Source organism: Cupressus sempervirens, chromosome 2 (assembly GCF_028749045.1).
Source record: "Cupressus sempervirens isolate cs-2001-9-10 chromosome 2, ASM2874904v1, whole genome shotgun sequence".
Taxonomy (NCBI): domain Eukaryota; kingdom Viridiplantae; phylum Streptophyta; class Pinopsida; order Cupressales; family Cupressaceae; genus Cupressus; species Cupressus sempervirens.
In genome coordinates, this window is record NC_143119.1 from 699,933,535 (window position 1) to 699,951,234 (window position 17,700).

At 35.3% G+C, this 17,700-nt stretch overlaps 1 protein-coding gene across 2 annotated transcripts in view; it reads right to left on the reverse strand.

Moving 5' to 3' along the window:
- The window catches only part of NOXY38 (tetratricopeptide repeat (TPR)-containing protein), a 171,534-nt gene that overhangs the window by 92,068 nt on the left and 61,766 nt on the right, over window positions 1–17,700 (reverse strand). For both annotated transcript variants that reach the window (XM_089815084.1, XM_089815083.1), the window contains exons 7-8: window positions 11,588–11,781; window positions 11,311–11,412 (exon numbers count right to left, since the gene is read on the reverse strand). In XM_089815084.1, the coding sequence (XP_089671210.1) occupies window positions 11,311–11,412; window positions 11,588–11,781 (296 nt within the window). The remainder of the gene's footprint in view (window positions 1–11,310; window positions 11,413–11,587; window positions 11,782–17,700) is intronic.

A 17,700-nucleotide genomic window follows, 5' to 3' on the forward strand; every position in this document is an offset into this window, starting at 1 on the left:
TATAAGGAAATTGTGTATCAACTAAGAAATGGCAAATAACAAATTAATCATTAATATAACTTATAATAATCTGAAGGTATTTATATCAAAAAGCATTCCATAGAGACACATAACCCAATAAGTATAAGTTAAGTATCTAATAAGAAAAGGTGAAACAGCCAATTACTCATGGATATCAATTACAATAATCTGAAGGTATTTGGAACTTTAAACATTCCATAGGGACATACAATAGAACGGGACTTCTATGCTTCAATCATCCATATCACAAGGCATGATTAATATCGATATAAATGATCAGCTATCTTGAAAGACCGCTTATGATTCACATCAAATGGCAAGATGAAAACTATTAGGTCTTTGTGTCAGTAACTATTACTCAACTCTAGGTCAATTAGCGATAATTCAGATTAATCATTAATGCGTTGTTAAGCCCACACTCAACTTCAGCTTTTAGAATTCTGTCAGAAAATGTATTAAGGAATGTGATATGGAGTGTTTGACCAAGGTTAGAACCAAGAGAATGTGATTAATGATAATTAAGCAGTTACAGCTCGTCAATATTGACCACAATAATAGTCACCAAATAGATCAAAGGCAGAGGCTAATCAAATTTAATCAACAAGAGATACCTTCTATGACAGCATCAATCAAGGAATGATAGAAACATTTAAACTCAAGAGATGCCAACCATTGGGTTTTTGAGGTATAAGAGAGAGTTCCAATTCACTCAACAATATCAGCACTGGAAAACTTCTCTCTTTACTTATCCAATTTGGATTTGTTTGATACAGCATCTGCCTAATTGGCAAAAAATCAGTTGCAAGCATCTAAGTACAAATCAGAGAAGGCACCACAGTTGCAGGGATGAACAGTTCAGATCAGAAATGGTATCCATATTTCTTGAAAGATTATAACTTCAAATCACAAATAGCTACCATGTCACTATATGCAATATTATCAGTTCATACATTGCATATAATTAAAGATAACATGAGATATGGTAATCTAATCGCCATAAATGACAGCCAATCAAGATTACAGCATATCCTTTATTAACAGAGCAGAGATAGGTATTGAACATTAGATCATTTGTATATTCATTGCAAAGATAGCATATTGCACATGGTGCAACTATATATAATATCAATTCCCTTACCATATATTTAAATGTACATTTTGAGAAAGCAGTGTTATTGATAAGAACAACCATTCCATAGAGTGATATTATATACAGTAAATATTAATACTGTCTGTTTATTATCAACTACATGAATCTACAAATGGTATCAGATATTGCAATTTTTTGTGAGAAGAAAGAATTCAAGGTATTTGTCCCAAATTCCCAAGGTACCCAAAAAGGTGTGGCACCGTCAAAGACATAAACACACCTCCAGTGTTGAGTTCTGGCCAGGCCTTTATATTCGCAATGCAATACACAAAGTAACAAGACATATGAAAGCATTGGTTTATTTCAAATTGAACCAACTGATCATACAAACTATCACTAACAAGGTTGCCCCAATCAATAAACTATTTTCTACTGATAATGATAATGATAATGATAAAGATGTACATCCATATCTAAAATTCTGTAAAATCCCCACTTCTTATCAGTGAATGAAAGAACACTAACACATTAGAAATATCATCAATGACAACAGAGCACCGAAGTCTCTTAGGAAGTTGAGGTTTTCCACCTCTAGGTGTGAATAACCAAGTCTTAGCTAAAGTATTGAGACCACAACTCCTATTATCACTGAAATGCCTCTAAGCTATCTATTTGTCAATGCAGGTAAATTGTCACCTAAGCGACAACCTAAGAAATAACCCCAAAAGAAATCCCATCGAGCTTAGCCATCAATTGTCCTAACTTCCCTAGTTTCAGAATTGTATCCCATTACGCATTCCAATACTAGCTCATGGCACTAAAAGGCTAGTGGAAACCTAGCAGCATGTACTAACCCACTCTAAAAAGTCCTATAGGTCACCATTTATCGATTCTCATTCGTCATTGGTTCCCAAAAAAAATTAAAACAGTAATGTGACCAAGCTTTGGACCACAGACTTCTAGGAGAGTGGTTTTGATCATTGGAGAAACTCATACCTCTATTATTTGTACCGCATGATGTGTTTACAATGACTAATATCAAAATTCACCATTTGACTAGTTGTAATTGACTATGTCCTTGTCTAGCTTAAACAACCTTTCAAATCATAGGTCAAAATAGCGCCGATAAGTGGCCAATATATCGCTTTCTTGGGAGAAGTTTGGAGTGGCAAGAAAATATGACATTTTCGTGCAAAAATCTCAGCCAAGAAGGTTGCGATATATCGCCGAGAAGTGGCATAATTCTCTTGAGAAGTTGAAAAAATCTCTCGGGCAGCCCAACGAGATACCATTTAGTGGCCCAATTTTAAAATTTGCACCCTTTGAAGGAGAGGACAAAGGTTTGGTGGAGAGAAATAGTCATTGCAAGCCTTGTAGATTGATTGTAAGTAGATTTGAAGTGTATTCGAAGAGATTTTTCAAGAAAATAGCAATTTGAAAGAGGGTGGTTTTGCATCGAGATTGGATGACATTCAGGAGGAGGGCAGTGAGAGTGAGAACACTTAGGACACTTAGGACACTAAGAGTGAGGATATAGATGATGAGGAGTCATTGCTAGCGCTAGCACCAGCTACATCTAGGATGGAGATTGAGACACCAATACAACCACAGCCACAGTGGTCTGCTAGGGCTAGACCTCCTCCTACTCCCATAGTTTTTACTAGAGCTACTGGGAAGGGGAAAAGGAAGATGTAGACTAATTTTGTATTGCCGTTGACATTTGTATTTGTTTATCTTTTTACAATGACAATTTGCTACTTTTAGTTTGCCAACCATCGACATTCCACATGAGGATGAGATTTTGTTCCATATTGCAATTATATAATATCTAGATCAGCTTGTTTGGTTTATTTACTCATTTACTCACTCATTAAATGCATCTCCTTGAATTTTGCAAAAAAATCATTTTACATTTAATTTAAGTCATTTTTAGATTCCCAATGTTTTCCAGAAAAGTTGTCGATTTATCTCCGGTATTTGCCAAGAAAAAGTTTTCTTGCCTAGCCGATAAGTGGCAAAGAACGAGATTTGGAACTATGTTTCAAATAACTATCACCTATAGTCTTTACATGTGAGAGACTTACAAAACACTAGAGAAGAATAAAATGGTTTATATAATCTACCTTATCTCATTACCTCATCAATTATGTCCTAGATTACCTCCTCGATATCCTCAAATAACAATACCAACTCCACCATATTATGCCATGTGATCATTTTAATAGATATATTTTACGCATATTCTACCACCATAGTATGTCATGTGACCATATTAACTTAAGACATCCGTTCAAAGATTTCATATGTCATTCTATGTTTCCAATTTGCATACTATAAGAGAAAAAGAAGTCTTGATTCCTTTCTGCTTTATGCTTAACAAAATTCCTCTATCCTCTTATGCTTTGATATTTGTCTGCACCTTGTCAATTACTCTCTTATTGGGTTGGCTATCAAAAGATGCATGTGTTTGAATAGTAATAGACATTCTTAAACAAAAAAACTTCAATATATCTTGTGCATCTATTGCATGCAATTAGATGACAAAGTCAAGACTTTGTTAAACACTTTGCTATCTTGTACACATTGAAATCAATGCGGATCCTAGGAAAATGTTTATTCAAGGGATTATGTCAAACAATTAGAACCATTATCTATAATTCCATCACTTTAAAAGCATTTCCAACAAATCTATTTAGTAAACCCTTATTAAATAGGTGCAACATCGAACAAATGCAATCAAATGTTAAATCAATGCATTGCACAGGATAGTATCCTTGAGGAATCGTGTATCTCTTGTTAGCATGTATCTACACATTGCAAACAAGAGTTGCAGCATTTTTAATATCCAACTAAAAGAATAGCATTGGAAATACTCAACCTAAATTCAATTATGATCTACAGTCATCAAGAAAACAATCCACACATCTATCAAAAATTCAAAAAGCATCTCAAAAATAATGTTTACGGTGTCCTTAAGATAAGGATTGCAGCATGAAGGTCAATCAAAAACATATATCTATCAATTATGTCAAGACAACATGAATGGAACTATAATGTCCCCTTTTGGTAATCACCCTTAATTTGCTCCTAGTTACGAATTTAGGGATTGGACTGCACTTGTAAAATAAAACTTATAACATTTCTCTTGATTATTGTCCAATACAGTTATTAGTGACTACTTGGTAAATCGATATATGAGAATGTCTTATATAGGGTATTTTACGATTCTGATTCAAAAATCACTCTACTATATTTTAGAATTTAATTTACTTCAATTCTTTGTATCAATCCTCACATACATACATACATACATACATACATACATACATACATACATACATATATATATATATATATATATATATATATATATATATATCTTTTGATCCTAGTTACGAATTTAGGGATTGGACTGCACTTGTAAAATAAAACTTATAACATTTCTCTTGATTATTGTCCAATACAGTTATTAGTGACTACTTGGTAAATCAATATATGAGAATGTCTTATATAGGGTATTTTACGATTCTTATTCAAACATCACTCTACTATATTTTAGAATTTAATTTACTTCAATTCTTTGTATCAATTCTCATATATATATATATATATATATATATATATATATATCTTTCGATCCCCTTGGAAATAGCATTCCAATTAATAAATATATTAACCTTTGTTTCATATTCTTCATTACCTCCAATGTTTATTAAGCTCCTTTAATCTCATTCCTTATAAACACCCCTATTTCAGCAAGTATGATATGTTAACCTTTATCAGTCTTTCTTAAAAGGTCACTCCTATTTTCCTTTACCGATGTGCACCCTCATTTTGGCACTAGCTCCTATGGTTTTAACTATTTGTCTATGCTTCCTTCGTTATCAACCCCTCATTAGATGCTTACATGCTATATACTATGTCGTCCCTTATGCTTAACTTCAACTTTATGTATATTCCAACCCGGTGCGAGGGGACATGCTACCAAGCGGTGGGTCCCTTGAAAATTGTCACCTTCGACCTTGAAAATTGTCGACTTCCACAATATCGGTGGCCCCTAATCCAAAAGGGATGATCTTTGAATGCCCTCTTTAGCTATTATCATGATTTCATGTTTTTATCGATACCCTTAGTAGTTAATTAGATATTTAGATTAAATTATTAATAATTGGTTATATCAATTAATTATTAATTATTAATATAAATATTAAATAAAAGTATGTTAATATTTATTGACATTAAATTTGACGAGCGTGTATTATTGTTACCTCTTAATGTCGACATATTTCTCTATCATTATGGATAACTTGAGAGCATTATAGTTATGTGGCATTATTAAGATGTCATGATTAAAAGGGTTGATTGCTGTTGCTCGATCATTTTGTAAGTTTATTGGCTTAGTATTATTCAATGATTCCATTATCTGATATATTTGAATGGTGTGTGTGTGTATGTGTGTGTAATATATATATGATGTGTGTTATACTAATATTATAAATTTCCTGAGTGTCAATCATTTATTATCATGGAGTGTCATTTATTGGCATCTTTGTAAACTAGACACTCTTGCAGCTCAACCCTTTATTTCGGAAGCTTCAAGCTTTAGATTATTAGAGCTTTCAATACACAATTATCATATTTAGTAGTAGATGGTGTGGTGGGGAATTGGAGGACAATGGCAAATGTGTTAGGAATTGAGGACTTTGTTGGCACGTGGATGAGTTGTTGAGATGTTGTATTGATGACAAGTTTTTCCATTAATGATAACATATGTTCTGATGCTCATGATAGATAAATTTCGTACATCGCAGGTAATTTATCACATGAGCGAGGATAGTGGTTGACATAATTAGAGCTTACATGTATGCAGTAGAATGAGTATAGATATCATATCTATGTTTGCTATGTTTAATGTGATAATTTGGTTAAGTTACAGATTATTTAATAAAGACTGTTGGCAGACCAATGTACAAGAAATAATGACACAGATAATCGCAAGCATTCTGGTTATATCCTATTGGTGCACAAGAATTAAACCTAGCAAGCTTAGAAGGTGATAGATCACTTGTTTGTGCGCGCGTATGTTCATAAGAAAGAGGCATTTTTATTATTCTGCAAAGGTCGCCAGTGTAAAAAGTGTGTTATATTTTATTGGTAGTTGACTGTGTTGAGCAAGTGTTTAATATTCTCATTGTAACGTGTGTAAAACTTAATGTAATGATGCTTATGAAGGCGCTTATGCCTAGTATAGTCCTATCTAATTAATTGTACGTTGGGCAAGCACTATCAAGCCAACCTAAATAATTATTTGTAAAGGGTGTAAAGGGAAGTTGTTCCCCTTGGTTGGGTATAGATGTATGATATATGCACGGTATGAATGGTATGTCTGGACACATATGATGCAAGCTTTTGTACATGATAATCAGAGCAGAGCAGAGATGATATTGGTTGGTTATGTGGACTTCAGAAGAATTGTTTAGCACTTCAATTTAGTGATGGTTTAGCACCTATTTAATGACATGACTGTTTATGGATTTGGAATAATAAACATTCTCTATTGTTAAAGCCTTGGAATCCGGCCTTTTGTCCAGCAATGGAAACTTTTGATAAAGCTCCACTCTGGGTAAGACTTCCAAATTTACCATTATAATTCTGGTTTGATTCTTGTTTAAAAATTAAAGGTTATAGGAGATTCTCTAGAGAGTTTTTTAATGGTAGATGAAGAATCATCAAACCTTCTGCATTCAACCTGGACCGGATTCAAGTAGAGATGAATTTGGTGAAATGACTTCTTGCAGAAATTACTTCGAAAACATCCAAAGGACTGAGTGCAGCCTTTAGATATAGGCAATCTTTTCAGATTGGTCACATGGCTGTCCAATGTGTTAAACAGAGACAAGATAAGCAGGCCCAATGGTGGTGAGATGCTTCTCATCTTCATTACACAGTGGAAAAAATGGGTGATCAGCAGATAAGCTTCTCCAAGGTGGTTAGTGGGGAGGCACTTCAAAATGAAGATTTGAATTTAAGGCTGCTGAGTCTGGAAATGTTGTGGTGCCTAAGCCAGGGAATACAAATGCCATTTGCTGTACCAGATGGGAGTGGGATAAAAAAAAAATGTAGAGGCGCAATAAATGGGTGACCTTGCTGCTGGACAAACTCAGCAGCTATTAATCAAAATCTTGAAGAAGAAAGGTAATATTGGGGTTAGTTGAAGGCAAATCTCTGGATGGGCAAGTGGAGGCGGTCAAGGATGAGAAAGGCTACATAACAGTGAAGGGCAAAAAAAAATCAAAATCCTCTTTTAATATGACTTTACGCTCACAGTAGGGATGGAGCTAAGAGTAAATTCTAAATGACATCTGTTTTTTTCTGTACTAGATGGGCTTCTCTGTGGTTTGGGGTCCTTGGGGCTGATAGTTCCCTTTTTGTGTAGCCATCCCTGATCTAGACCAGGTTATTTACAGGTGTTAATAAAATAAAACAAAATCTGTTACCAAGGGAAGGAAAATAGCAATTTTGCTTCAATAAAGAATGATTTTCAGACCACCTAGAATTATGCGATAATATGAACAAACATTTGCATCATCTCAATCTAAGTCACAAGGTTCGAATTCAAATTCGAGTGCGTCGATCATAAAATTTGGATGAAATTCGGCAAGGGAAAAAATTTGAAAATAATTTGATATTCAGTTTAACATACATAAATTTATTTATTTTTAAATATAAGTAATATATCCACAAAATTGTCAAAAATAGTTCAACATTGCTAAATAATTAAACTAAATAACTCAATATTATTTTAAAATAATATAATATTATTATAAATAACAATATTATATTAAATATCATAAAATTCCGATGAAGCTCAGAAAGGGTAAAAATTTGCTGGAATTTATACTTCATGGATGAAATTCGGCGAATCCTGTGACTTAGATCTCAATCATAACATGGTTGCATAAAAAGCGGAATATAGGACATTTGTGGCAAGTATTACATAAAAGGACTATGAACTAGTTTAAATGTTCAAATCACTTGAGTATCAAAAAAACTAACAAAGAGTGGGCCCATTAATGGGCTTCCAATAGAAAATTGCTTTTGACTCCTGCCGGAGAAGGTGGGGATTAAGATAAATTTTGATGGGATGGCAAGAGGCAATCCTGGGCCATTGGAATGTGGGTGCATTGCACGGAACCATGAGCGAAACATCTTAGCCCTCGGTGCCAAACGCCTAAGGGATAGCACCAATAATGTGGTAGAGTGTGAAGCAGCAATAGAGACTCTTGTTTTAGGGACCAAAATTGGTATAACAAAAGTGCATTTGGAGGGAGACTCTGAGATTATTATCAATGGAATTAAGAAAGGGAAACTAGAGGCATGGCATCTTGACAAGTATATAAATCACATAAAGAGTCTACTATAGGTGTTTGAATATTTCCAAATTTATCAAGAGGCTAACAAACTGGTAGATAAGTTGGCGAATATTGGAGTGGAAAGTTCCTTGGAGAGCAAATATGAAATGTTCGAAGACATTAGACTTTTACCATAAGGTTGGCCGATTAGGAAATTGGAATTGGACACTCGAATTTCCCACCCCATGAGTGACCGCCATATTCAATTATGAAGCAATTTGCTTGAGTTAGATGAGCATTCATAAAGCTATACCTCTTCACACATGGCAGAGGCATTGGAATCATAAGCTAGCACTCTTCACAGTTATTGCTTCGAGAGGGTTCGAGGGAGAGTTAAAGGAAAGGGTTGGATTTTTTTTTTGTAAGCAGTGGGCTGCATGCGGATTTTGATGTGGAGGCCAACTTTGCATTGGAATCAGACAACCAGACACAATATTATAAGGGAGAGATTTCAGTGAGAAGGTTCATGATCATCTTTCTGTTTGAGGAGAAGTTTATCACTAGTAATTTTGAGATATTTGGACCGGAATACCTAGATAATATTGGAGGCGGAGGTCCAATTTGGCTATTGCATCTTTGCTTGTGGCGTTGGCTTTAATGGTGAGTGAATCCAAGGGGGAAGTAAGGCGGGTTGTGGCGGCTTGTATGGACCCCCAGTGGCTTCTTAGGATCGACGACATTATCAACAGAGTCGTTTTGGGTGCGGTTGATTGGTGGTAGCGACTCTCAGGTTCAAGCTTTAGTCATCTAGTCCTCAGCCTCTCCACAAGGCATGCACGTTCTGAAAGTTGCGAACGGGTGGAGGAAGGTAACCACTTTCCTAGAAGAGCCGGTGTCAAGAGCATGGGTCAATGTTGCGGAGGTGAGTGTGGACATTGCTACCATAGAAGGCAGGAAGCGCCCTCGGGGAGCTGTGAGCAAGGGCAAGGAGCGGGTGAAGGGTGTTGATCGAGGCATCCCAAACTTCACCAAAGAAGACTCGGGCGAGTGGTTTAAGTGTTGTTTGGTCTGTGTTTCAGTCTCTTCCAGTCTTTGGTATTGTTATGTTACTTCTTCTTTACTGTGTATGGTCACTAAGAATGCAAGGGTGTATGGTTTTTTGGTTGGGTGTTCATGCCCATTTTATCTAATGTAATATGGGTTTGTGGGTAGAAGTCGTTTAAGCTTTGTGCCAAGATACTCAAAATAGCGACAAGCTTTTAATAGCTAATACATTGTAAATCTTATCATCTACTTTAATACATACAAAAGTTACCTATCAAATAAAAAAAATAACAAAGAGAGAGAGTTTGGAGGATTAGAGGTGGTCCCTCAACTATCAGATACAAAACATCAGTGTATTTGAGATTAAATTTGATGTTTCATTAACCATCATTTTACCTGTAAAAAATATTTTACTATTTTTAAAAACATGTTCATCTATTGATTCATCATTAGTAGCTGCAGCTCTCTAGTGTTGTAGCAGCAAGTCATTGCCTAGATCTATCTTTTATAAACCTTTAAAATTATTTTGTTGGTTTGATTTCATACAAAATAGAATGTAAAAAGTCTGAAAACTACTAGTATCCATTTGTTGTTTATGCACTATCCATTATGCATTATGCAAACATAATTGGTGATATGCACATAAATCAAAAAACCTGTAATCCATGTTCCATGGGCTGAATTCTCATCATTTTTATTTCATCTTTATATCCCTGCTACTAAAAAGTCTTTGAATTTTAAAAAAAGTCACCTTTTTTGGCATTTTTCTAAAAAAATTAAATCACCATTTTTTTCCCAAAATGCTTTTGCTGCTATCATCATAACCATCGATTCGGATTCAATATGATCAGTTGTTACATCAAATGATGGTTTCAAAGCCCAATAATGATTAAAGATCCAATATTTGCAGCCCATACAAGTGACCTATTACAAATTTTAGATGCAACTTGTTAAATTACACCAAGAAACAACTAGCACACAAAGATAAGATATATAATAATTCTTACATGTAAAACAAAGGCGTAAACATTAGACAAGTACATTAATCATTACCAAGTACACTAAGTACCCTTGCTGCTCATATATAGACATTAAAGTAATTACAGCACTCAAGTTTTGTGAAATATAACATAATATCGATTAAATGAATGAAATATAAAGTATATTCATCATCAGATTATACATCTTAATTATAACAAACTCAACTTTGTCTTTCACAATAAACATATGCACCTCATTCATGGGAAACTTGAAAATTATATATGCAGTCGCATTCATAAAGACATGTACACATTCAATATCCAACAAGCCTAGCTGTTAATAGTCAGATGTATAATTGAAATCAAACTTGCATAGCTCTGTAAATGCAAAGAATTTGCTTCTTTCATAGGTAGTATAGAAAATCAACACTACTCCCAAAGCAATCAACTATGCTTATGTACTAAACAATATATTTAATCAAACTACAAATTAAATTTTACAATGTAAGTTTCAGTTCAAAGTCAAAAAATTACATAAACGTAAGACTTTCCCAAAATATCACCTTTTAGATCAAATGCCCAAACAACATTTAATCCAATAGGTAGCAAAAAGATGCTAAAAATATGTTCCTTCTGTACGTCTTGTTGAAAGATCTAGTATCGCAATAACTTGTACCACAAGGATATATATATATTGCAAATTGTAATTAAAATCATAAATCATCCAATGCTACACATATAGTACAGGCTTCTTAGACATTTATATGGGTATTAGACTACATAATAAAATATAAAGAATCTAAATGCAAGGACAGACTATTACCTGGTGGAGGGGAAATGCCAAGCCATGAATGCAATGGCAACAAGCTTGGTACATTTTCAAAAGGATGACAAGAGGCCTTCCTTTCCAGAACTTCACGAAAACCTAGCAAAAAACTCTTGTACAACTTAATTTGGGAAGCCTGTTCCTTATTAACATACTTTAACTAAAAACAGATTGAAGTTAATCCAAAAATGGTGGCATTAAGAAAGGGTTTTGTTTCATTTTCAACGCTAACAAGATATTGAAAAAATTTCAACTTTCAAAGATTTTAAGCTACCTTTTTTGAACTTGTTACTGCTTTGACGTAGAAGTCCAACTAATGATGTTGCCTCGTGAGCAGATTTTGCAGGCCGTGGATCCAATAGATCTCCTGTAGAAGCATTGATATAATACCCACGTGTATGTGCTGTAATACAGTAACTCTGGCCCTCTAAAGTCACCACATCTAAGTAAATTAAATCCCCGAGCAGCCTGGAAGAAAAGAGGATAATGCAAATTTACATTTGTACTATAAATCATTAAATATTCCCACATACATTGTCTTGTTAACTTCTACTAAGATCGAAGAAAATGGATAAATTAAACAACAGATCCTGTTACAAATACTCTGAATTCAATTAATGAATATATGTATAAGTATTGTAGGTAGCAGTACCATGCATTTTCAACCCACCTCACAAGATAGCAATGTCAAACAATGAATCACAAAGCTTGTGTGGGGTGAGGGGGCATGATGGCAACAGGAATTGGGTAATTTATGAAGCTCTTAGCAAAAGCAATCCATAAAAAAATTATGATATATACTTTGAGTTCAATTTTTCAATCTTAAAGCAGTTAAACAAGAAATGCTTTGAATTTAATTTATGAAGATTTAGCTAATTTTTTAGGTACATCTAGGAAGACCATCAAATTAAGAATCCACCATATCCGATACAAATAATGTTAATTATTTGCAGTGCTTCTGGATTAGATTGTGTATATAGTTTTTGCATCACCACTTCAGATCACATTCTGTAATCCATCATCCGGATAAGAAAGCATAAAAGAAAAGAAAGAAAGAAATAGTGCAGATCCAGCAGCAAAGAAGAGGGAAAAAAAGGAGAGGGAAAGGTCATGAAGACTGAGGCCAGGGATGAAGGATTGTGGAAATCTACTATCTTTAATAATGTTTATATCAAGCTTACAACTCATTAATATTTACATCATGCATTAAGTTTTCCAAACATCATTCTTATTATGTGAAAGCCAAATTGCTGATCCTTATATGCGTTCAACTGAAAGCATGGGAGCACAGCAATTCACTGCTTTTTCACCTAGGCTTGGTACAGCTTAGACAAAACATATGAAATGATAAAAATATGAAATTCTTTCAAAATGAACATATATTACCATGTAATGTTTAGAATTAAATGTTATTTACCAAGCACTACTGATATTTTGATAATTAACAAATTTATGTCAAATGTCAAATGCTAATATGATAAGTCCAAATATTTTAGAAATTTTAGCATATATTCTATGACCCAATAGTAAACTACATGACTTAACAAGAAGATGTGGAAAGGAAACAACAATGATGCATTGTGCAGGATCAAACTAGAGGAAGTTTTCAAATTTGAGGCCAACAGCAATATTCAGCTGTCACTCAGCATAATTGTGGCCCCTAAAGTTACATTGGCCTGTTCTTTGTCATCTGCAGCTCATTCCCTGGTTATTGAACATACATTTTGGTTTATTTGGATGCCCTTGCTTTCTGGGGCTCTCTCTCACGTTATGCTTTCAAGCTGCAGTTTAGAGAATCTGTGTGGGCCTATATTAGGCAGTTCCCAATCACCCCCGAGTCAGCCAGATACATCCCAGACCTCCCTCAAACTTCGCAAGGGCAGCCAGGCAATTCCTTACAGCAATTGATTATGATGTTTATAAAAGATCATTCAGCATATATCATGAGAGAATTTTAACAACAGCAAAAGAAAAAAAGAGAAATACATTAAAACAACAGCATAACAACAATATAATTCATTGTGGCAGAACCAATGCAACATCTGTAGTATAAGAGCAATAAATATATCATGACTTACTTCATAAATAAATTTAAAAGATAAAATTTATATAAGAGATGACACTAACAGCGATAATTTGGATTTCTGATATCATTGATCAAATAGGTCTAAAACTTCAAACTACATGACATGATATGAGATTCGGGGTAGGTTCCATTGTTTATTCAGAAAGGGAAGGTCCCTGTCCTCCTTCAGGTATGTAGATCAGTGATGCCTTGCACTCTATCTCCAGGAGGCTTTCTGTCTTCAGGATCTCACTCTACAGGTATTATCCCCCTCGGGATCTGCATCCCATCATCAGCTTATCACTTTCTTTTTTACTCCGATGACCTCTCCTAGAGGAATCAAGCGGTCTGGGAGCCCGTCCAATATTACTCATACCAGATCGGAGAGAGAACAGGCAGAGATCGCATGGACATGCACCATCAGAAACAGTAGTCATCCTCTCTTCGACGACGGGTTTAGACTTCTCTGCACACGGACAATTATCCTTCAATTTTGAGCTACTTTTTGACGACTGTGAACCACTAGTTGTTTTGCATTTTCCTGGTCTCTTTTGTGGTGTTGCTTCTTTTTCTTTGCTTCTTGCCCTGTTGGTTTACTTTTTCTTGGACCTTGTTTGGTGGTCCTGCTGCCTGTTGTCCTCTGTTTGTACTGTCAGTCCTTTAGGCCTGTTTGTGGTCTCTTGTTGGACATTAATAATTTATCTTATTACCACGTGCAAAGAGACTAAGAGTGCATTGGCCATGGTCTAGTACTGTATGGTATTGTGTGAAAGGTGCAAACAAACAGTCTCTTTTGGACTGTGATTGGCATACAGGCTTATGCAAACATCATCCAACATTGTTGTAATCGTGTTATGTTATCTTGCCGCTGTTATACTGCTGTGTATATTAATGCATAGAAATTTGGCTCTTTATATGTCATGTATATTGCTTTCCCTGCACCGTCCCCAAAACATGGCCCTTCGACTGCCGTCCCAATCCCAAAAACTTCATGGAGCATAGCTCTTGACTCATCTTTCAGCAAATATGGTTGCATGCTCCCACAAAAATATTGAAGCTGGGTATAGATCTGGGTTAAAACCCTCTCCCAACCTAAATAACTTCTTTGCAACTGATTCTTGCACACAAGAGAATGACAGTGAACTTCTTTGCAACTGATTCTTGCACACAAGAGAATGACAGTGGGCAAATCCAAATGATTAACTCTTTGGAACATGTACAAATAGTAGATATTATCCTTAGGGAGACTACCAATTTGCTTCTTGTTCTTCATGAATAGGCTTCAGTGGGTATGTTTCATGGTGTATGGTCATCTCATAATTTTATGGAAAAATGGGTGGATAGAGAATGGAGGCCAAACACACACTGATATTGATATTTCGCTGAGCAGGAGGCCGATTTTATTGCTTCCTGCCAAAGAGGACAAAGAGGCATGCTTCTCCAAATAATGTTGCAGCCACGAATGTGCATGGCTTGAAATCTCTCCTAACCTGAGAAGCCCATTTATAGCTAATTCTTGCAAATAATGTAACCACATTTAGACCATTTTAAACAGTTAACTACTGTGATTATACACCTAAAATACATAGGGAGAAGACAGAGGACTGGATGAGAAAAAAAAGAGGATATAGCTATTTCAATGTGCAGGAGGGCATTTTCATTGCTTGTTTCTTAGTAAAAGAGGAGAAAGACACAATTCTTTGCAGTGGTCCGGGCTCATGGGCACCAGCAAATTTATCTATATCACTCATCTGCTAAAACTCCCTCAAGGATGTCAGTTTAAATCTCACCTTCCATCGCCTATTTTTTTCTGGAATGATGGAGATCCTCAGGCAATGAGCAGTGCTATTAGGACATACATGACATGGGCTCATCCCAAAGACATGAACTATTTTGTCGTAAATGTTTGTGTGGAAGTCGATCTCATTAATCGGCTCCATAAGGCCATTATTCTGAAATTGAAAGATAAGAGTTTTGCCCTTGGACTGATTACAAATTTATTCCTTTTAAATGTAATTTTTTTCGTGAGCATGTACACCTCTAAAGAAATTGGCCTGAAAAGCCTATATCTAATCAGCAGAAGAAGGATCAAAATAAATGCTTCCAAACATCTAGAAGGAAAAAAACAGAAAAGAAAATATTTAAATAGTTCTGTTACATCCACCACCCCTTCTCTATCTTGTCCCAGAATGTGGCTTCTATACAATATTTAGATGCTTCTGTGGATAAGGCATCTAAAGACATTTGTCTCGTAAAGACATATCTGAAGAAAAATGTCTAGCATTAACCCTCCGTGGCCATCAAATGGCACAAGAAGATGTTCCTTTGCTCCTCCTGCCATCGGCCAAAAACATAAAGGAAGTGGAATCCTATAGGCTTCCAGAACATAGCTGCTAGCAAGCAACCTGCTCTGGATTTCACAAGCAAAGCAAAAAAATCTAGAAAACAGTGAGACTTTAACATACTTATTTTATGGGCATTTCTTTGCTGCTGTAGTTAGCTTTGTAGACACATTTGTCCTTAATATCTATGGGGTTGTTTCCTCTATAATCTTGGTATTAATAAATTAATAAAACTCTTCTATTGATGCACATGATGGCTCCCCAAAAATCATCAAGACCATCAATATCCTCACACGGTTCATCACAACAGCAAGCAACATGATTGTTTGTCTCATTTGCTATGCTATGATGATTGTAGGTATATGTTGACAACAGAAAGATGAGCAATGGAAGCATCTAACACAGAACATTTTGTCTCTAAAGAGTAACTTGCAATATATTTTGGCAAAGCCCATACAGTTTTTTTATATGAGTAAAACTAGAGATGCATTGTGTCAAGTTCCTGCTGATAGTTTAATTGTTTGTGTTAGTCTGAAAATTTAATTAGTGCTGCTAAAGACCAAACCTAATTTGCATTGGTTTGCAAACAGATCAAAATCTTGAACAATGAACATCAATTGAAGTTGATCGAGCGAAGAATGGCAGAGAAGTATTGTTTTTTTCTTTTTGCTTGTCTCTCTCCTGTTCATTTTAGGTATAGGATAGTTGCTTTTAGTTGTTAAGTTTTGCTTTTCACTTTTCTTTTTGAAACAATAAACAAATGCATCAGGGACTAGTCTTCACCCTGATAACAGTCCAAGTACTCATAGGCTATCAAAAATCAAAAGAATGTGGGTTGCTGCAGTAAGAAACTAGCCTATCCAAATTTGAACTAAGTGACACAAGATTACAGATGAAACAAAATAATGAAGGGATTCAGGAGAGAACCAAATAACACTATCTAAATGCATACCATGATCCAGCAATATAAAAATCTCTACACAATATACATGCTGCATGTAGAAAAATCAGAGGTGCTCAAAACTAGGATCTTACACTATGATTTGAAAGTTAAGTACCACAAAATAGACTAGATATGGACCTTGATGGCCTACCAAGATACACAATACTATCAGGTGCCGCTCTCATATGTGTAAGTGCAAAATACAAATAAATCTAAATGTGTAGAAAAAGTGTCATACAAAATGAAAGTGGTATGATGCCAATATATTTAGGCATATCCAAATAGGAAGGACTGCATCTAGGCCATATCCAGCTACCCACCTAATCTTTCATGGTCATAAAAGCAGTTATTATATCATGTCCAACAACCAACCTAAAATACTGGCTTACACTACATGATAAAAAATTGTTGAATTTCATCTTTTGCCCAACACAGCAATATCTATGTAAAAATTTCTGAAACCTGACAAGAATAAATCTTGACATGTAGCATAGACTAAAACAGTGAAGGACATATCCATTCCATCTAAACGAATAAAAACACCACACTAAAATGTATTAGAAGCCATTTAAATTTGTAAGAGCCCTGTCACTGGAAATTTAGTCAAGCTGTGTATAAGGCAAATTATTTGCATTAACAAATTTATAGAATGTAAACAAAAAATTTAGCTTTCAAATGCAAGATGCTGAATATGTTAATCTAAAATGCAGCCCTCTTCATGCAACTCTGGACGCCTAAGCTTGCAAATACCTAAGTTGCACGGGTACCTCCCCCCCACCTCCACACAAGGAAAAGTTTGAACCGGTTCTCAGTTCTGGTCCGGTTCGGACATGGTTCGACCAGGGTACTATTTTTGCCCTGCAGGTTTGATCTGGTTCAAACTGGGATCGAACCTGGGCGAACCAACATCAAAAAGTTCGAACACGCAGTGAACTGGGCCCTGCGGATGGCTGGAAAGAGTTTTTTTAGGCAAAAAAAAAAAAAAATTTGGCGTCCACAACCCTAAAAATTGTTATGAATTGCTTTTGGTGGCCTCT